The sequence below is a fragment of the Botrytis cinerea genome, chromosome 12 (genome assembly GCF_000143535.2).
Source record: "Botrytis cinerea B05.10 chromosome 12, complete sequence".
Taxonomy (NCBI): domain Eukaryota; kingdom Fungi; phylum Ascomycota; class Leotiomycetes; order Helotiales; family Sclerotiniaceae; genus Botrytis; species Botrytis cinerea.
Genome location: NC_037321.1, coordinates 416,359 through 429,896, shown reverse-complemented (window position 1 = coordinate 429,896; position 13,538 = coordinate 416,359). Strand labels below are relative to the sequence as shown.

Here is a 13,538-nt window from a genome sequence, read left to right as displayed (position 1 = left end):
AATTCTCCAATCCAAAATCCAATCCGATTCAATCCCAACACAGCCAAATTAATACTAACCCTAACCCTAGCCCTAATACATCATATATCATATCAATCAACACTTCTCTCTTTTTCTTATTTGTAGTTAGCTCCATTCGACTCACTATATACCTAGTTGGTAAATAAGCGAGTTATGAGCTCGAAAAAAACAACCCTTATACTCGTTTACCTATCTAGATATCTTTACAATTTCTTTAAGAATAGTACTACAAATATCGAATATCAAATGAAGTATGTCAAAAAGTCTTAAGGCAAAAGGCAAAAGGCAAATGATAAAAAATATAAAAATGCATTATGTATCTGGTTTCTCTTCTCTTCCCTTCCTCTTTTCCCTCCTCCTCTCCCACCTCATCCCTTAAACTCACTACCTCCTCCATCCATTCCTCCACACATCCATCATTCATCCACCCCAAATTCCACATTTCCACATTCCCTCCTCTTCCCAACTGCCTAACTAATATATAGCGATTGAAGAAACATCCATAAATATGCACGCCTATACCCTCATAATATTCAGAAAATTCACTATCCCCGATTTCACTCTCCATTTCACACCCTTTCCACATCCCCAACAAAATCCAAAAGATGAAGAAGATAACTCTCGCCAAAAAAAGCTATCATTATCATTGCCATTGCCAGTGTCATAATAAACCTAAAATCCTCGAACCCGAAAAAAAAATCAGAAAAAAACACAATACTAAAATCGCAAAAAGTTATTTTTTGTAACGCTCAATCAACACAGTCCTATTTCACTCCCCCAAAATGAATCCCACGTGACCCAGTGTAGAAAAATCACCTCGATTCATTTCAAGTAAACTCCCACTCCTCCATTCCTTCAAATTAAGGAAATATGTCAATGAAGTATGTCAATGAGGAGACTTCTCATTCATTAATCTATCCATTGATGAAAACTCCAATGAACCTTTCATCTCCATGTTCAACTACCATACACCACTAATTCCAAGCACCAGGATGTCTCTCAACAACTTGAACCCAACTATTTTGAGGCTGCGCTCCAAATTGTGGAACATTCCAAGGCTGAGATACATCATTGAATGATTGTGTAAAGTTTTCCATGGTATTTGTATTCATCGAAATACTTTCCAAATCATCAATCCATGCATCAAAAGGTAAGACATTAGCTGTTGGATCTCTATTCCATCCTGCTTGAGTACCTGGTGGCGCCATATTATGAGGTTGATGAGCCATTGGAGGATGATATTGTCCCATTTGTTGAAGTTGATTATAATTTTGAGCTTGTCCTTGATTGCTATAGGGAGAATTGATGCTTGATGCTGAATCACCATTCCCTGGACTGATCAAGCTAGGTGGATTCGAGTTTTGGTTCGGACTTGGTTGATAAGCTCCATTTGGTATATATGGTCCACCGGGGCCTTGTTGCAGCTCCATGCTCATATTGTTATTGGAGGCATTGATTGGTGCCCAATTCGAAGGTGGTCTCGATCCACCTCCTTCGACCCCTTGCATTGGCTCACCACTAGGATTGTTAGCAGCCGTAGTGGAACCAAGATCGCTGGTGCTACATCGAGAGTTGCGGTTTGGATAATCATCAGAATGAGAATCACCTCCAGCAGCATCTTCAAGAGTACCAAATTCCTTCAAATCTTTCTCAAACACCTTCCACTCATCCAATCCACCACCTTTCCATGAAACATCTTTCTTGTATCTCTTGAACTCATTCTTCACCATTTTATAATACTTCATCATCTGTTCAATTCTTTTATGGTAAGCTTTAGCCATAGTCAACCTCGGCACCATATCTTTCAGAATTTTGATAGGTAAAGCGGATCGGCTTTCACCCATATAATCGTTAGGATCCATTTGTGGGAAGTGAACGGAGTAAACACCGGTAAACGCCGAATGGAAAAGAGCGAAGACAAACAATGGTGATTCTGGCAAAGCATTGTTATCCTGACAAGTCCTCATAATATCCACAATATCTCTTGCCGATGAGAAAAGTGAGTCGGCACTCTGTTCCCAAAATCCTTCTGGTATATCGAATTTGTCTTTGGGAAATGTTGGTTCATCCAAAGGACCCGAAGGTTTATCAGCTCGAAGAGGAATGAACGGTATGTATTCTCTGTGAAGCATGATACGACACAAGGAGACGAGAGTATGCAAACTTGCATATGTGGTGGCATTTCGTTTTTCCAAATGTGCATTGAGATTATCCTCGGAAAAGGTGAGGTTCTCTGGCAAGGCGCTATAGAAATCTTCCAATTCATGCGAAAGTTTATAGAATTGTGTTGATTCATCCCATGGTGGTAGGGTTTCCGTTCGGCGACCTCCATGAAGACTCCACTTTGAAAGTTTACCCCAAATTTCAACCAAACGACAATACCTGCTGAGTACTCCACCTTCTTGGATTTTAACATTGGTCAAGGTAGCTTTCTCAAAATCGCGATTCAAGTAACCAGTTTGAACTGATTGAGTGAATAAGAATTGATCATCGGAACATGGTAGTTGGACGCGGAGAGTATCAGACTCAACCATCGTGGGTCTCGCCTTTCCCGCAGAAAGCATCCGATCCATGATGAAACAACTCCAGAACGTACGTCTTCGAACTTCCTTCTCAATCGCAGTATCACGTGCTGGACTCTTATTCACCTCGGGTCGGTATGAGCTTGCGGTGGTGACAGTTTCAGGCTTGAACGTTCTAGCCGATGGATCATCCTCGTAGGGTAGACCCATTGCTTGGGCTAGTCTCGTCGCAATACCTACGTAAACCCAAGCGCTAAGACCTCTAGTCTGACCCCACTCATAAAGACCCAGCATTAAGAGTGCCTGGATCCGTTCGGTGGTAGGAGTGCTGAGATCTTTGCCCGCAGCTCCAAAGATGGTTGAGGTTAAAGCGGTTGCGTAGTAATCGCTTGCAGCCAATGGGTCATTTGGTCGAGGGGAATTTGCCGGAGCATGATATGCGATTAACTCGGGATGAAATCGGGCAGTCAGCGTAAGCACACCTAACAATAAAATCTTGGCATCTTGAAAGGCGGGCATGTCGGGGAGTGAAGTAGGGTCTCGTGGGTGCGATGCTTGACGCATGCGATTTCGAAATGATGGGGGATGCAAGAAAGGCATCTCGGTTGAGAAGTTCAATTTGAAGATGTCATAGACCTCGTCCCACACCTTTCGTGTCAAGATGGTCGCCTCCAAAGGTTCTTCTCCTTGTCGTTGACTGTTTCTGCGACCGGAATCTTCATGCTTTCGCACTCTCTTCTTGCTATCGCTTTCTCCTTCAATCTTGATTCCCATGGGGGGATCGGTTCTCTTGGGCGTAGACGCTGCGGCACTTGGATATGTACATTCTCGGTTCGAGGACTCACAAGCCCGGCATATGGAATTGACACCATTGTTGACACCTGAGCTTGACATTAGTTTAGGTATCGAATAGATATTAGATGACATCTACTTACACTTTACCTTGCTCCGTCTACATCGTGCGCAAGCTATACTAGATCGTACCACTTCACACCCAAGATATCAGCATGACCACATCTTTTTTTTATTTTAGCATAGCACAAGCTCACGGTGCACTTACTCTTTGCCGGTTTCTTCTCCTCGATCCCACTTCTACCGGCACCACTACCATCATCAGCCCCTAAACCGCTGGCGCCTAATGCGCCGGGGCTGGTCGCTCCGACAGACGTTATGTTGGGCCGATGTTGCTTTGGTGAAGCGGGATGAAGATACGTTGGGTCGTTTGCAGAGGAGAAAGCTTCGGCGTGTGAACGCTTGGGACTCGATGATCGCGACACACCCACGGCCGAATCGGAATCAGGTGGTGCAGAAGGCGAGAGTATCGCGGCGAGAGAGTGAGGTGAGGGAATGTTTGCGGTTGAGGGGGTCCCTGGAGACCCTGAACTTGGTGATGGAAGGAGAATTTAATTATTATTTCTTAAAATGGCCTAGAAAGAAAGCAGAAAACCCAGTTACTTTCTCATTCAGGCGAGGAAAGATTGGAGGGATGGCTGGGTTGGTGCAGAATTGGTGGGAGGGTGCTTGGTCGCCCGTCCAAGTTGCAATCGTCCACGCTGTAATCAGTATCGTTGGTGTGACGGCGAAGCGAATGCCGCAGATGCAATGCGAGCTTCCGGTTCAAGGAATACACAGTGACTTTGACGTAAACGATTGGACAATTAAAAGGAAGAATATGGGGTTCTAGGGAATGGTTTGTTTGGCAGAAGAGAAGGAGGACGAGAAGGAGGAAGAGAAGGATGAAGAAAAAAGGATTCGAAACGGTCGAATGAAGAAATATAAAATTTTAAATTTATATTTGTATTTATGAAATATTGTGATGGGTATTTTGATAGCTGGCTGGGGGTTTTTATACAATAATATGTAGGTAGGGTGGATGGGGTGGGCGAGAGGGCGAGTGGGCGAGTGGTTGGCTGGTTGGCTGGTTGATTGACTGATTGAATGATTGAATGATTGATTGACTGATAGAGAGATTGAGTGATTGATTGATTGATTGATTGATTTGACCGATCGAAACTTGGAGTGCTTTCTTGTTGACGGCCGATGTCGAAGTTGTTGAGGTTTTGACCTTGTCCTTTGGTGTTGTTATACTTTTGTCGGTAGATATTTATGGAGGGTGCAAGGACGATAGTCAGTGGTGAGTGGTGAGTGATGAGTGGTGAGTGATTGCAGTTATTGTTATGGAATGAAGAGTGCAGAGTGCAGAGTGCAGAGTGCAGAGTGAACAATAATAAGATGTGTCGTCGTTGGTCTCTTTCTTTCTCGCTCGCTCTCTCTCGCTCTCTGTCTCTCTCTCACACTTTCACGGATGAGGACGGGATGCAAATGATGAAGCGAAACACGAGGGAGCTTTGATTTTCGGTCGGTGGGTGGTTTGTGTGGGAGGTGTGGGAAGTGTGGGTGATCGGAGTGAAGGGAACTTTCTGGCGTGAAGATGTGGATCGCCTGGGCTTGATTTGCGGGAACCTGGCCAAGCTGGCGAAGCTGGAACGGAAGAGAAAGGAAGTTTTGATGGGTGGAGCGAGTCACTTTGGTGGGACGAGGGTTGAAGAGCCGTCGGGAGGGAGGAATCAGACGACCGAGTAATAATAATATATCATGTCAAATATACACAGCTAGTTATAACGTTATATAATATATGTAATATATGTAATATTTATAATATTTACAATATCGTATTATCACTCCTATGGTCTTTCTCTTCTGCAAAGTGCGAGTCGAGTCGAGTCGAGTCAAGTCGAGTCGGGTTCCAAAGCATGGAGAGAAAGAGAGTCGCAATCACGGACGGGAAGATGTGGAGCCGAGAGATGGATAGGATGGGAGTTTGAATTCCGTTGTTTCTCAATTGTCCTCATCCTCGTCCTCGTCCTCGTCCTCGTCCTCGTCCTCGTCGTTGGTAGATGTCAAGACATCTTCTGGATCTTACCTAATACCTAATACCTAATACCCAATACCCAATACCCAGTACCTTTGACTGTCTCTTGATAATAAATATCAACATTGATTAGCATTGAGGATTTATTAGCAATGAGTCAGCATTTACCATTCAGTACCTATTAATCATTTGCCATCTATTACCATTCAGTATTTATTATTATTACCATCTCCCAACTACCGACACAAGACCATTATCGTCAGAACGATCGATCACGGGCGTGTGGCGCACAGAACGAACGATCCGAGCCAAACGCAAATGGGAAGCGCGATCTCGGCCGGAGAAAACGAGGGCAGAGAGAGATACAAGGTCCCACCACCCACGCAACGTTGGTTTGTCATCCGATGCTGCGATGAAAAGTGCTGGCATTCGGCTTTTGCGTGGGTGGGGTCGATGTGATTATCGGCTGGGAGTGGTAGGATAGGATAGGATAGAATAGGATAGGATAGTTCAGGTTAGGATAGGATAGGATCGATGGTTCCATAGGGAGAATCACGGAATGGGACCTCGATTACATTACTGGAGGCGGAAATATAACCATGGCCATGAATAACCAGTATGAATCATAGATGACAATGGACTTCAATCAACGAGTCGGGGTGCATGCTAACAAGACGTCAGTAGAACAGAGGTTACTCGAACTGTGCCTCCTTTAACTATATGCAGTTCGATCATCGTTCGCAGGATCCATTTTCCACACATGATATATACAGAGTGTGTATAGATAGATAGTATAGAGATAAGTTACACATATCGATATATATAAAGACCCGGAGACGCCCCTTCATTGCATGAGGATATACATTATCTGTAGAACTGCACATGTAATAAGTAAGGACTAGACAGGTATCGAGACATCTTTCACCCAAGGCGTAAGGTTATATATATATATATATTCCTCTCACCCTCATTATCGTCTTCTCTTTCCCCCATCCGCAACACCACGCACGCATTGAATCTGGGGCAGAGAGGTAGGTACTCGGAAAAGCAAACGCACAAAAAGCCTTGCCTAGGTATGACAATATGACCAGATACAATACTATCTATATACTACACTTGTACCAATCTGGTAAACCATATCATATCGATCCCGAGTATCTCAATCGAGTTACGCCCATCCTTCGTTTTTCCATCCTTCGTCTTTCATCCCTCCCTCCCTCATCCTTCGTACTTCCGTCCAGTCACTCCTCTCCTCCCAAACTTAAAATGACGGGCTACCCTCCTACCGATCTATGTACACCCCCTCTCTCCCCCTCCCTCCACATCACACAATTAAATTGTATTCTCTCTTCTCTCCTTTCCTTTCCTTTCCTTTCCTCTCCTCTCTCCCTCTCTCCCTCTCTCCTTCATCTTCGCTTCTACAATCTAACATACCATGTAGAGTGCCTCGAAAACCACCCGCCTCGGGCGTACCATCGTAATAGCTCGCTCGCTCACCCTATTGTGAATTCTCCATCCATCTGCCTACGGAAAGAAGAGTCCACCCGTGGTCCTGACTCTCACAACGCAAGAATCTCAAGGGTTGTTTGTTTGGGTGCATACAATTAATTGGCTGGCGATCACATGTCCTCTCTGTAAGGTTATGAGTATTTGAAATCTTTCGTATTCACACACACCTCTCCCCCCCTTCCCTCCCCCCTTTCCTCCCCACCCACAAGTCTCTCGACGAACGAAGAATAAATCTTAGATCCCCTTCCCGTGAGCGAATCATCTTGCCGTCAGCGATGGTGCCTCTCTGCTCCACGAGTCAACCAAATCCCGAGTTTTGCACTGTTGCTAAATTCCACCCATCGAGGAATTTCTTTTCTTTTTCCTTTTCCTTTCCCTTCCCTTCCCTTCCCTGGACAAAAAAGAAAATCCATGCGGGGGAATCCAGATCATCGTTTTGACTCGAGAACCCCTACCTACTCGTACTACTCCCTCTCTCTCTCTCTCTCTCTCTCTCTCCATCAAATCGATATTCTACTTCCATGTACTGTACTGTACTGTACTGTACCCACACTATCTATCCTACATATATCGTACATAAATGAAAGGACTCGGGATTGCGAAACCTCCTCGAGTAACCACTACCATGACCATGACCACGCTCTGCTTCACAAGAAGAAGAAGAAAAAATATATACATATACATATATATCCACGTGTAACTTCTCCATATCGATTTGATCAAGTAAAAGTCGGAAAGTCGATCATGTCCACCTACCTATCTATCCCGTGCGTGCGTGCGAGACGGAGAGATCTCGAACGATTTCGACCTAGGTATCATTTTTCACTTCGAGAATGATATCCGTACATTGATTTGTAGATAAAACCCAGATGGGAATCTTCAAATACATACATATAGTTATATAGTGATACCCTGCACTGAATAATAATGATGTACAAAGAATCCTCTCCTCCCTCGCATATGTTGGTTTTCACTCGATGATGATCATTATTCCGTTTGCGGTTTTAACTTCTGATATATGTATATATATATATACATGATTTATCACCAAATAAATAACATCACCAAACGAATCATTTCAAAATATATACAAAATTCATCTACCTAACCTATATATAACGGTGGACTTTCTATCTTTATTTATCAATATCAATATAAATTTTGAATTTTGAATTTCTTATTATTTTTTTTTTTTTTTAATTTTTTTTTTTTTGAAAATATTAATCAGGTGTTCAAATATAAATAAATATTAGAAAAAGATGAATTTTGGTGTTTTTTTTTTTTTTTTTTTTTTTCTTTGAAAGAAGTCATCTAGTTAGGTATCTACTCGGTGATAAACTATATTTGTTACAGACGACAAATGCAAACCAAAATTACCAATCCAATCCAACCCAACCCAACAATTCACACAATCTCGCTTTTCCAGTATTCAATGTCCACCCCCCTATAATCCCTAGCTATAAATAAACACATCAGATGGTAATAGTACTATACTATACTTGTATACTTGTATACAATCTACCGATCCACCCAGAATATCTAGGTACTCTTCCCCTTCGATCGAACCCCCCTCCTCCTCCTCTTCTCCACCAAAATCTTCAATGACAACTCGACTCGACTCGACTCGATTCTATATATGCTGTGTTCAATATTTGGTATTGCATTATTGTAACGCGGCCCTGTCAGCGGGTAATAGAGGGTTTGTTTAATGCGTATGGTAATGTGTAGTAATAAGTGAGTGCATGGCTAGCTAATATATCGAGTTCTTTTCCTGTGTGTGCTGGCTGGCTGATGTAGGTCTGCTTGTGTTTTTGTGGCTGCTGGTGAGATGTTATGTGTGTATGTGTATGTGTATGCGTATGTATGTGTGTATGTGTGTATATATGTAAGTAATAAGCCAGACTCGAGAATTCTCACCCGGTGGATTTTCTCCTGCTTCTGGATAAAAGCGTATCCTGTGATGATTAATCGATATTTGAGATATATCGCATTCTTTATCCCTCCTCTCATTCCATATCCAAGCAATTATCGCATTTCACTGGTGTAGCATAACCTTCGTGTCACCAGCACCAGCACCAGCACCAGCACCAGCCCATCCATCCACAAGGCCCAACTGCAAGCAAAACCATACATATTCGGAAGAAAGTCAGGCAGTCCAACAAAGAGAGAAAGAAAGAGAGAGAGAAAGAAAGCAACAGCATCGATATATAACACACCCATCATATCACAATATAATATAATATCGTGAAATACCAAGCTTCTCGAGTAACTTGCCACTTTACTCGTGCTCTCCTCTTCTACATTACATTACATTACATTGCATTGAACACTTGTCCGTCCATCTATCTCTTGTATTACCCCTCCTCCCCCCATTCGGGCATTCCATCTTCTCTCCACATACACAAGATATCTCTCTCGAGTCCATCCTTCTTCCTCCTAATGACTTCCGCAAGGGACACATGAAATGCATCATCTCCTTGGTTCCCGTTCTCTTCCCTTCCCTTTCCCTCCTAGAAAAATCTCCTATATCCCGTTGCGTCGGGAGAAGAAGAAGAAGAAGAAGATGGAAAGCACGAAAATACAAATACATGGCTTGTGTTGATATCTGCCTGTCCTATGTGCTACTCACACGGTTCTTTCAATGGATGGTGGGGTGATGGCCTGGTACATATCTTGACGCTTCAATATGATAATAACCTATCCTATCCATCCTCTGTACCTACCTATGCTATAGCTGTGGAGAGAGAAAGGGGAATCATATCATCATCTTGTCACATTGTGGAATCATCAAGTAACATAGTAGTAAAGAATCAGAACACATCGTAACGAATGATCATCCATACAACGATCAATAGATATATGTTTCCACAGAGGCTTTTTTGGTGTCCCATACATATATATACATACATACACACATCTCGCAATATTACTCGATTGGGCTTCTCGTCTGTTTCTTTTTTTCCGTGGAAGATTTCAATCCTATGGATGGATGGAGGGATGGAGGGCTCAGCCATACATGACTGTTGAACCCTTTATCAAGATGTGAGATTTGGTGCGAGGTGAGATGAGAGGAGAGATGTGATTCGAAAGCTCGATTCGACTTTACTTTGTCTTGGAAGATGCGATGGGTGGGATTTGGATTTTGTGGTGTGTGTGAATGAATGTCTTTGAGATGTTCTGGTATGATTTAATATAATTTGATATAATTCATTATAATTCAATTTCAATATAGTTAATTCGTTATAATCCAATAACTACACTTGTTACTTATTATACACATCAATACAATCCAATACACTTTATTACTTACTTAATCATACATCACCCACAAAAACATCGAGTGCAAAACCTGTGACGTGACGATCATTGCATCTTCCTCGCCTCAGCCACTCTACACTTTCACCGCAACACGTTCAGGAAGGGAAGGAGGGGCAATTGTAAACGCCCTGATTTGAATATTCCTTGTACGTCATCGCCATTGGCTCCGTTACATGTTCTCTTGGCCACCACGAAACGGTTTCGAAGCGCGTAAGATCTTGGGAATAACCGCCCCCCCCTCCCCTGGTGAGTTGGGATTACATTTGATTTGATTCTCTGAGAAAGTTAAGTTGGTTTTGTTTGCTTTTGAGAATCAGCGATTCTTGCGTCTTCGTCTTCGTCTTCGTCTTCTTGTTCTTCGGTTTCGTCTCGTCGCATACCCCCACTGTACAAGGTAGTTCATTGCAAAGGTTACGACACTCTGGTGCATAGGATAGAGCCTATTGATCCTTCATTGTTCACAAACGGCATAGATATTCTGCAAAGTAGATATCTGATAGTTTCGCTCACACGAGATCTCAAAATGGCATCAGGACATAATGTAATCCTCTCTCACCATTTCTCGAATTTCCCTCTCGCAGATTCTAATACCATGTAGGATCCTAAACTGCTCTATGCCATCAATGGTATAAATGCATATCATATCGAAAATGGCAAAGAAGATTCTCTCACGCCAAATGGACCGCAAACCCTCTCTCTCCTAATGGTCCCTACCTCTTCCCCCTTCTCCGGCCTCTCAATCGCAGATCCTCAATCCCAAACCCCAGAAGAAGACTTCTATCTCCATCTCCATCTCCCTCCCGAGCTCGATCTTCCCCTCCCAGCCACCACCCAAATATATCACCAGCCACCCAGCAGCTACCTGATTCCACGATGGGATCTAGGCCCCGACAGCGGCGTCTTTACCAAGATCGAATTCCCCATCGTGGGCGCGTCGAAAATTAACCAAGATGATGTCGATACGTTTGAAACGATCTTGGCTCAATGTACGGCTTTTCTAGAGCGCGCTCCGCCTCCGCAATCATCTCGCCCGAAAAAAGAAAAGGCGAAATCTACAAAAGAGCCGTTGGCCGCGTATAACCCGTCGGATTTCGCGCCAGGAGAAGCTTATGTTTCGGGAAGTGCTAGTTCTCATGCGGGGGGACAGATTGTTTTGGTGGATGAGGAAAATGGTAGTGTGGTTGGGGAATTGGGAGAAGGGTTCCATGTAGTTGAAGATGCTAAAATGAAACCCGGATCGAAAGGTATGTATATTGTTCCCAACGTTTTGATCTTTTGGCATCTTTTCACATTCCTAACAAGCTCGCTATAGATCCAGTTGAAATCACCCTTCCCCAAGATGGCTCCCTCAATATCGGTGTCGCCCCAGCATCTCCCGCTTACCTCGAAATGGCAATGCACCCCGCCTACAAATCTTCTAATCTTGTCTCTACAGCCGCTATGGCTTCCCGTCTCATCGTAACAACCTCCAGCTATGTTTCTAAAACCCTCACATCTCAAGCCGACAACTACACTTCTAAATCCGCTCCTACCACTAAACCCATGACTTTTACTCCCACCACTCACGCTCACATTCGTAGGGTTCATACCTTTACCGAAGGCGCCGCTGGTCTTTCTGCAAAAACCGTAGGACAGGTAACCAAATACGCACAAAACATCGGTGCCACTCTCGCAAAACGTAACCAGAAAGCCCACAGAGGAATCGGTCCAGATGGTAAGCCCGTCGATAATTATAAACCTGGCATCCTCAATAAATCTATGATGGCTTTCTCTACTATCGCCGATGGTATCGATCAGGCGGGACGTAATCTCCTGGCTTCCACGTCCTCCGCTGCCACGACGGTGGTTGAGCATAAATATGGCCAGGAAGCTGGTAATATCTCTCGTAATATCGGTGGTGGAGTTATGAATGTGGGATTAGTCTATATTGATGCGACGGGTGTTAGTCGAAGAGCGATAGTGAAGAGTGTGGCCAAAGGAATGGTGGTGGGAAAGGTGAGAGGAGGCGGCGATTTGATTGTTGGGGGTGGTGATGGTGGAGCAGTAATTACTCAGGGAAATAGTCCGCAGAGTAAGAGTGGAAGTGCCACGCCTAGTGAGAAGGGGAAGAATAATGGCACAGATGCGATTATGAGTGGTGGGAGTGGAAGGGTTTCGCCGGAGTTGGTCGGGTTTGGGAGAAGTGCTAGTTCGAAGAAGTTGGGCGTGGGAGAGAGTTTGAATGGGCAGAATGTAGGGGGGAAGAGATAGGATGGATGGGGAGAGGTTTGGTTGGAAGAGGTAGCTAGCTAGTTGGTTAATTAGCTTAGCTGAGAGGTTAGAAGGGAGTCGATAAGGGATAGGTGGTGGATAGATGGACGGATGGATGTAGGTGGGTAGTTTATTTTAGTTTATTTTAGTTTGGCTGAGCAGTACAGTAGCGGTTCTTGTTAGGGCTAGATTGTAGGTATCTGATGGGAAAATAAGAGGGATGAAATCATGCGAATATGAGAATGGGAAGGCAGTAGTGATTGAGATTTGATTGGTAACGATGGTATTGAATTCTGATGATTAATTGATATGAATGGGATGATATATGAATGATGGATTTAGTCTTTTTTTGGGTTCTAGCTTTAGCTTTGTGGTTTATAGTGATGGTGATGTAATGAAGATTTTGGATAATGGTGAGATTTTATGATTGTGAGATTATGAGATTTGTTTATATGGTTTTGAGATTCGGGGTTTGAGGTCTGAGGTCTGAGGTTTGATGTGATGTGATGTGATGTGATGTGATGTGATATAAGAGTGAGTAGTATGAGAATGAGGAGAGAGTGTATGAATAGTATGAGAATGTGTGTGATGTGAGAGCGAGTGTGTATATGAAGAGAGAGAGAATAAGGAGGATAATAGTGAGTGGTATGAATGTAAGGAATGTAAGGGTGAGTAGTGTGAGTGGTGTGAGAGTGTGTGATATAAGAATGAGTAGTGCATGAGTGAGGAGAGTGTGTGTGAGGAGAGAGAGAAAGGAGTTTATTTGTAGTTTATTGATTTAAATGTATGTTTATTAAATGTAAATAGAGAGAGAGAGAGAGAGAGAGAGAGAGAGAGTTGGAGAATATTTTGTAGGTTTCTAGGTTTTGTTATTTGTGATTTGGGGGTTTGGGGGTTTGGAGTTTAAGGGCTGGGAGATGGGAGATGGGAGATGGGAGATGGGAGATGGGAGATGGGTTGGTAGGATGGTACTATTATGAGGAATCTCCAGGAATAAGGATTTTTTTGTGAATGAGTGGGTGAGGGGAGTAAGCGGATGAAGAGGA

General features: G+C 43.5%; 2 protein-coding genes across 2 annotated transcripts; one reads left to right on the top strand and one right to left on the bottom strand.

Moving 5' to 3' along the window:
• Window positions 1–219: 219 nt before the first annotated feature.
• On the bottom strand, window positions 220–5,156 carry BCIN_12g01230 (hypothetical protein). The gene is made up of 3 exons (XM_024696234.1): window positions 3,604–5,156; window positions 3,479–3,529; window positions 220–3,424 (listed from the first exon to the last, which is right to left on the bottom strand). Coding segments are annotated over exons 1-3 (2,481 nt in total). The 5' UTR covers window positions 3,605–5,156; the 3' UTR covers window positions 220–995.
• A 4,967-nt stretch (window positions 5,157–10,123) lies between these two features.
• BCIN_12g01220 (hypothetical protein) lies at window positions 10,124–12,916 on the top strand. The gene is made up of 3 exons (XM_001557815.2): window positions 10,124–10,783; window positions 10,841–11,486; window positions 11,555–12,916. Exons 1-3 carry the CDS (start codon window positions 10,766–10,768, stop codon window positions 12,490–12,492), a joined length of 1,602 nt encoding a protein of 533 aa, XP_001557865.1. The 5' UTR covers window positions 10,124–10,765; the 3' UTR covers window positions 12,493–12,916.
• The last annotated feature ends 622 nt before the right edge of the window (window positions 12,917–13,538 follow it).

Excerpts from the sequence above, each read along its gene's own strand:
- BCIN_12g01230 (XM_024696234.1), bottom strand. Across the intron at positions 3,425-3,478 it reads TAGACGGAGCAAGGTAAAGT|GTGTCAACAATGGTGTCAAT; the intron begins GTAAGTAGATGT and ends TGTCAAGCTCAG.
- BCIN_12g01220 (XM_001557815.2), top strand. Across the intron at positions 11,487-11,554 it reads AATGAAACCCGGATCGAAAG|ATCCAGTTGAAATCACCCTT; the intron begins GTATGTATATTG and ends AGCTCGCTATAG.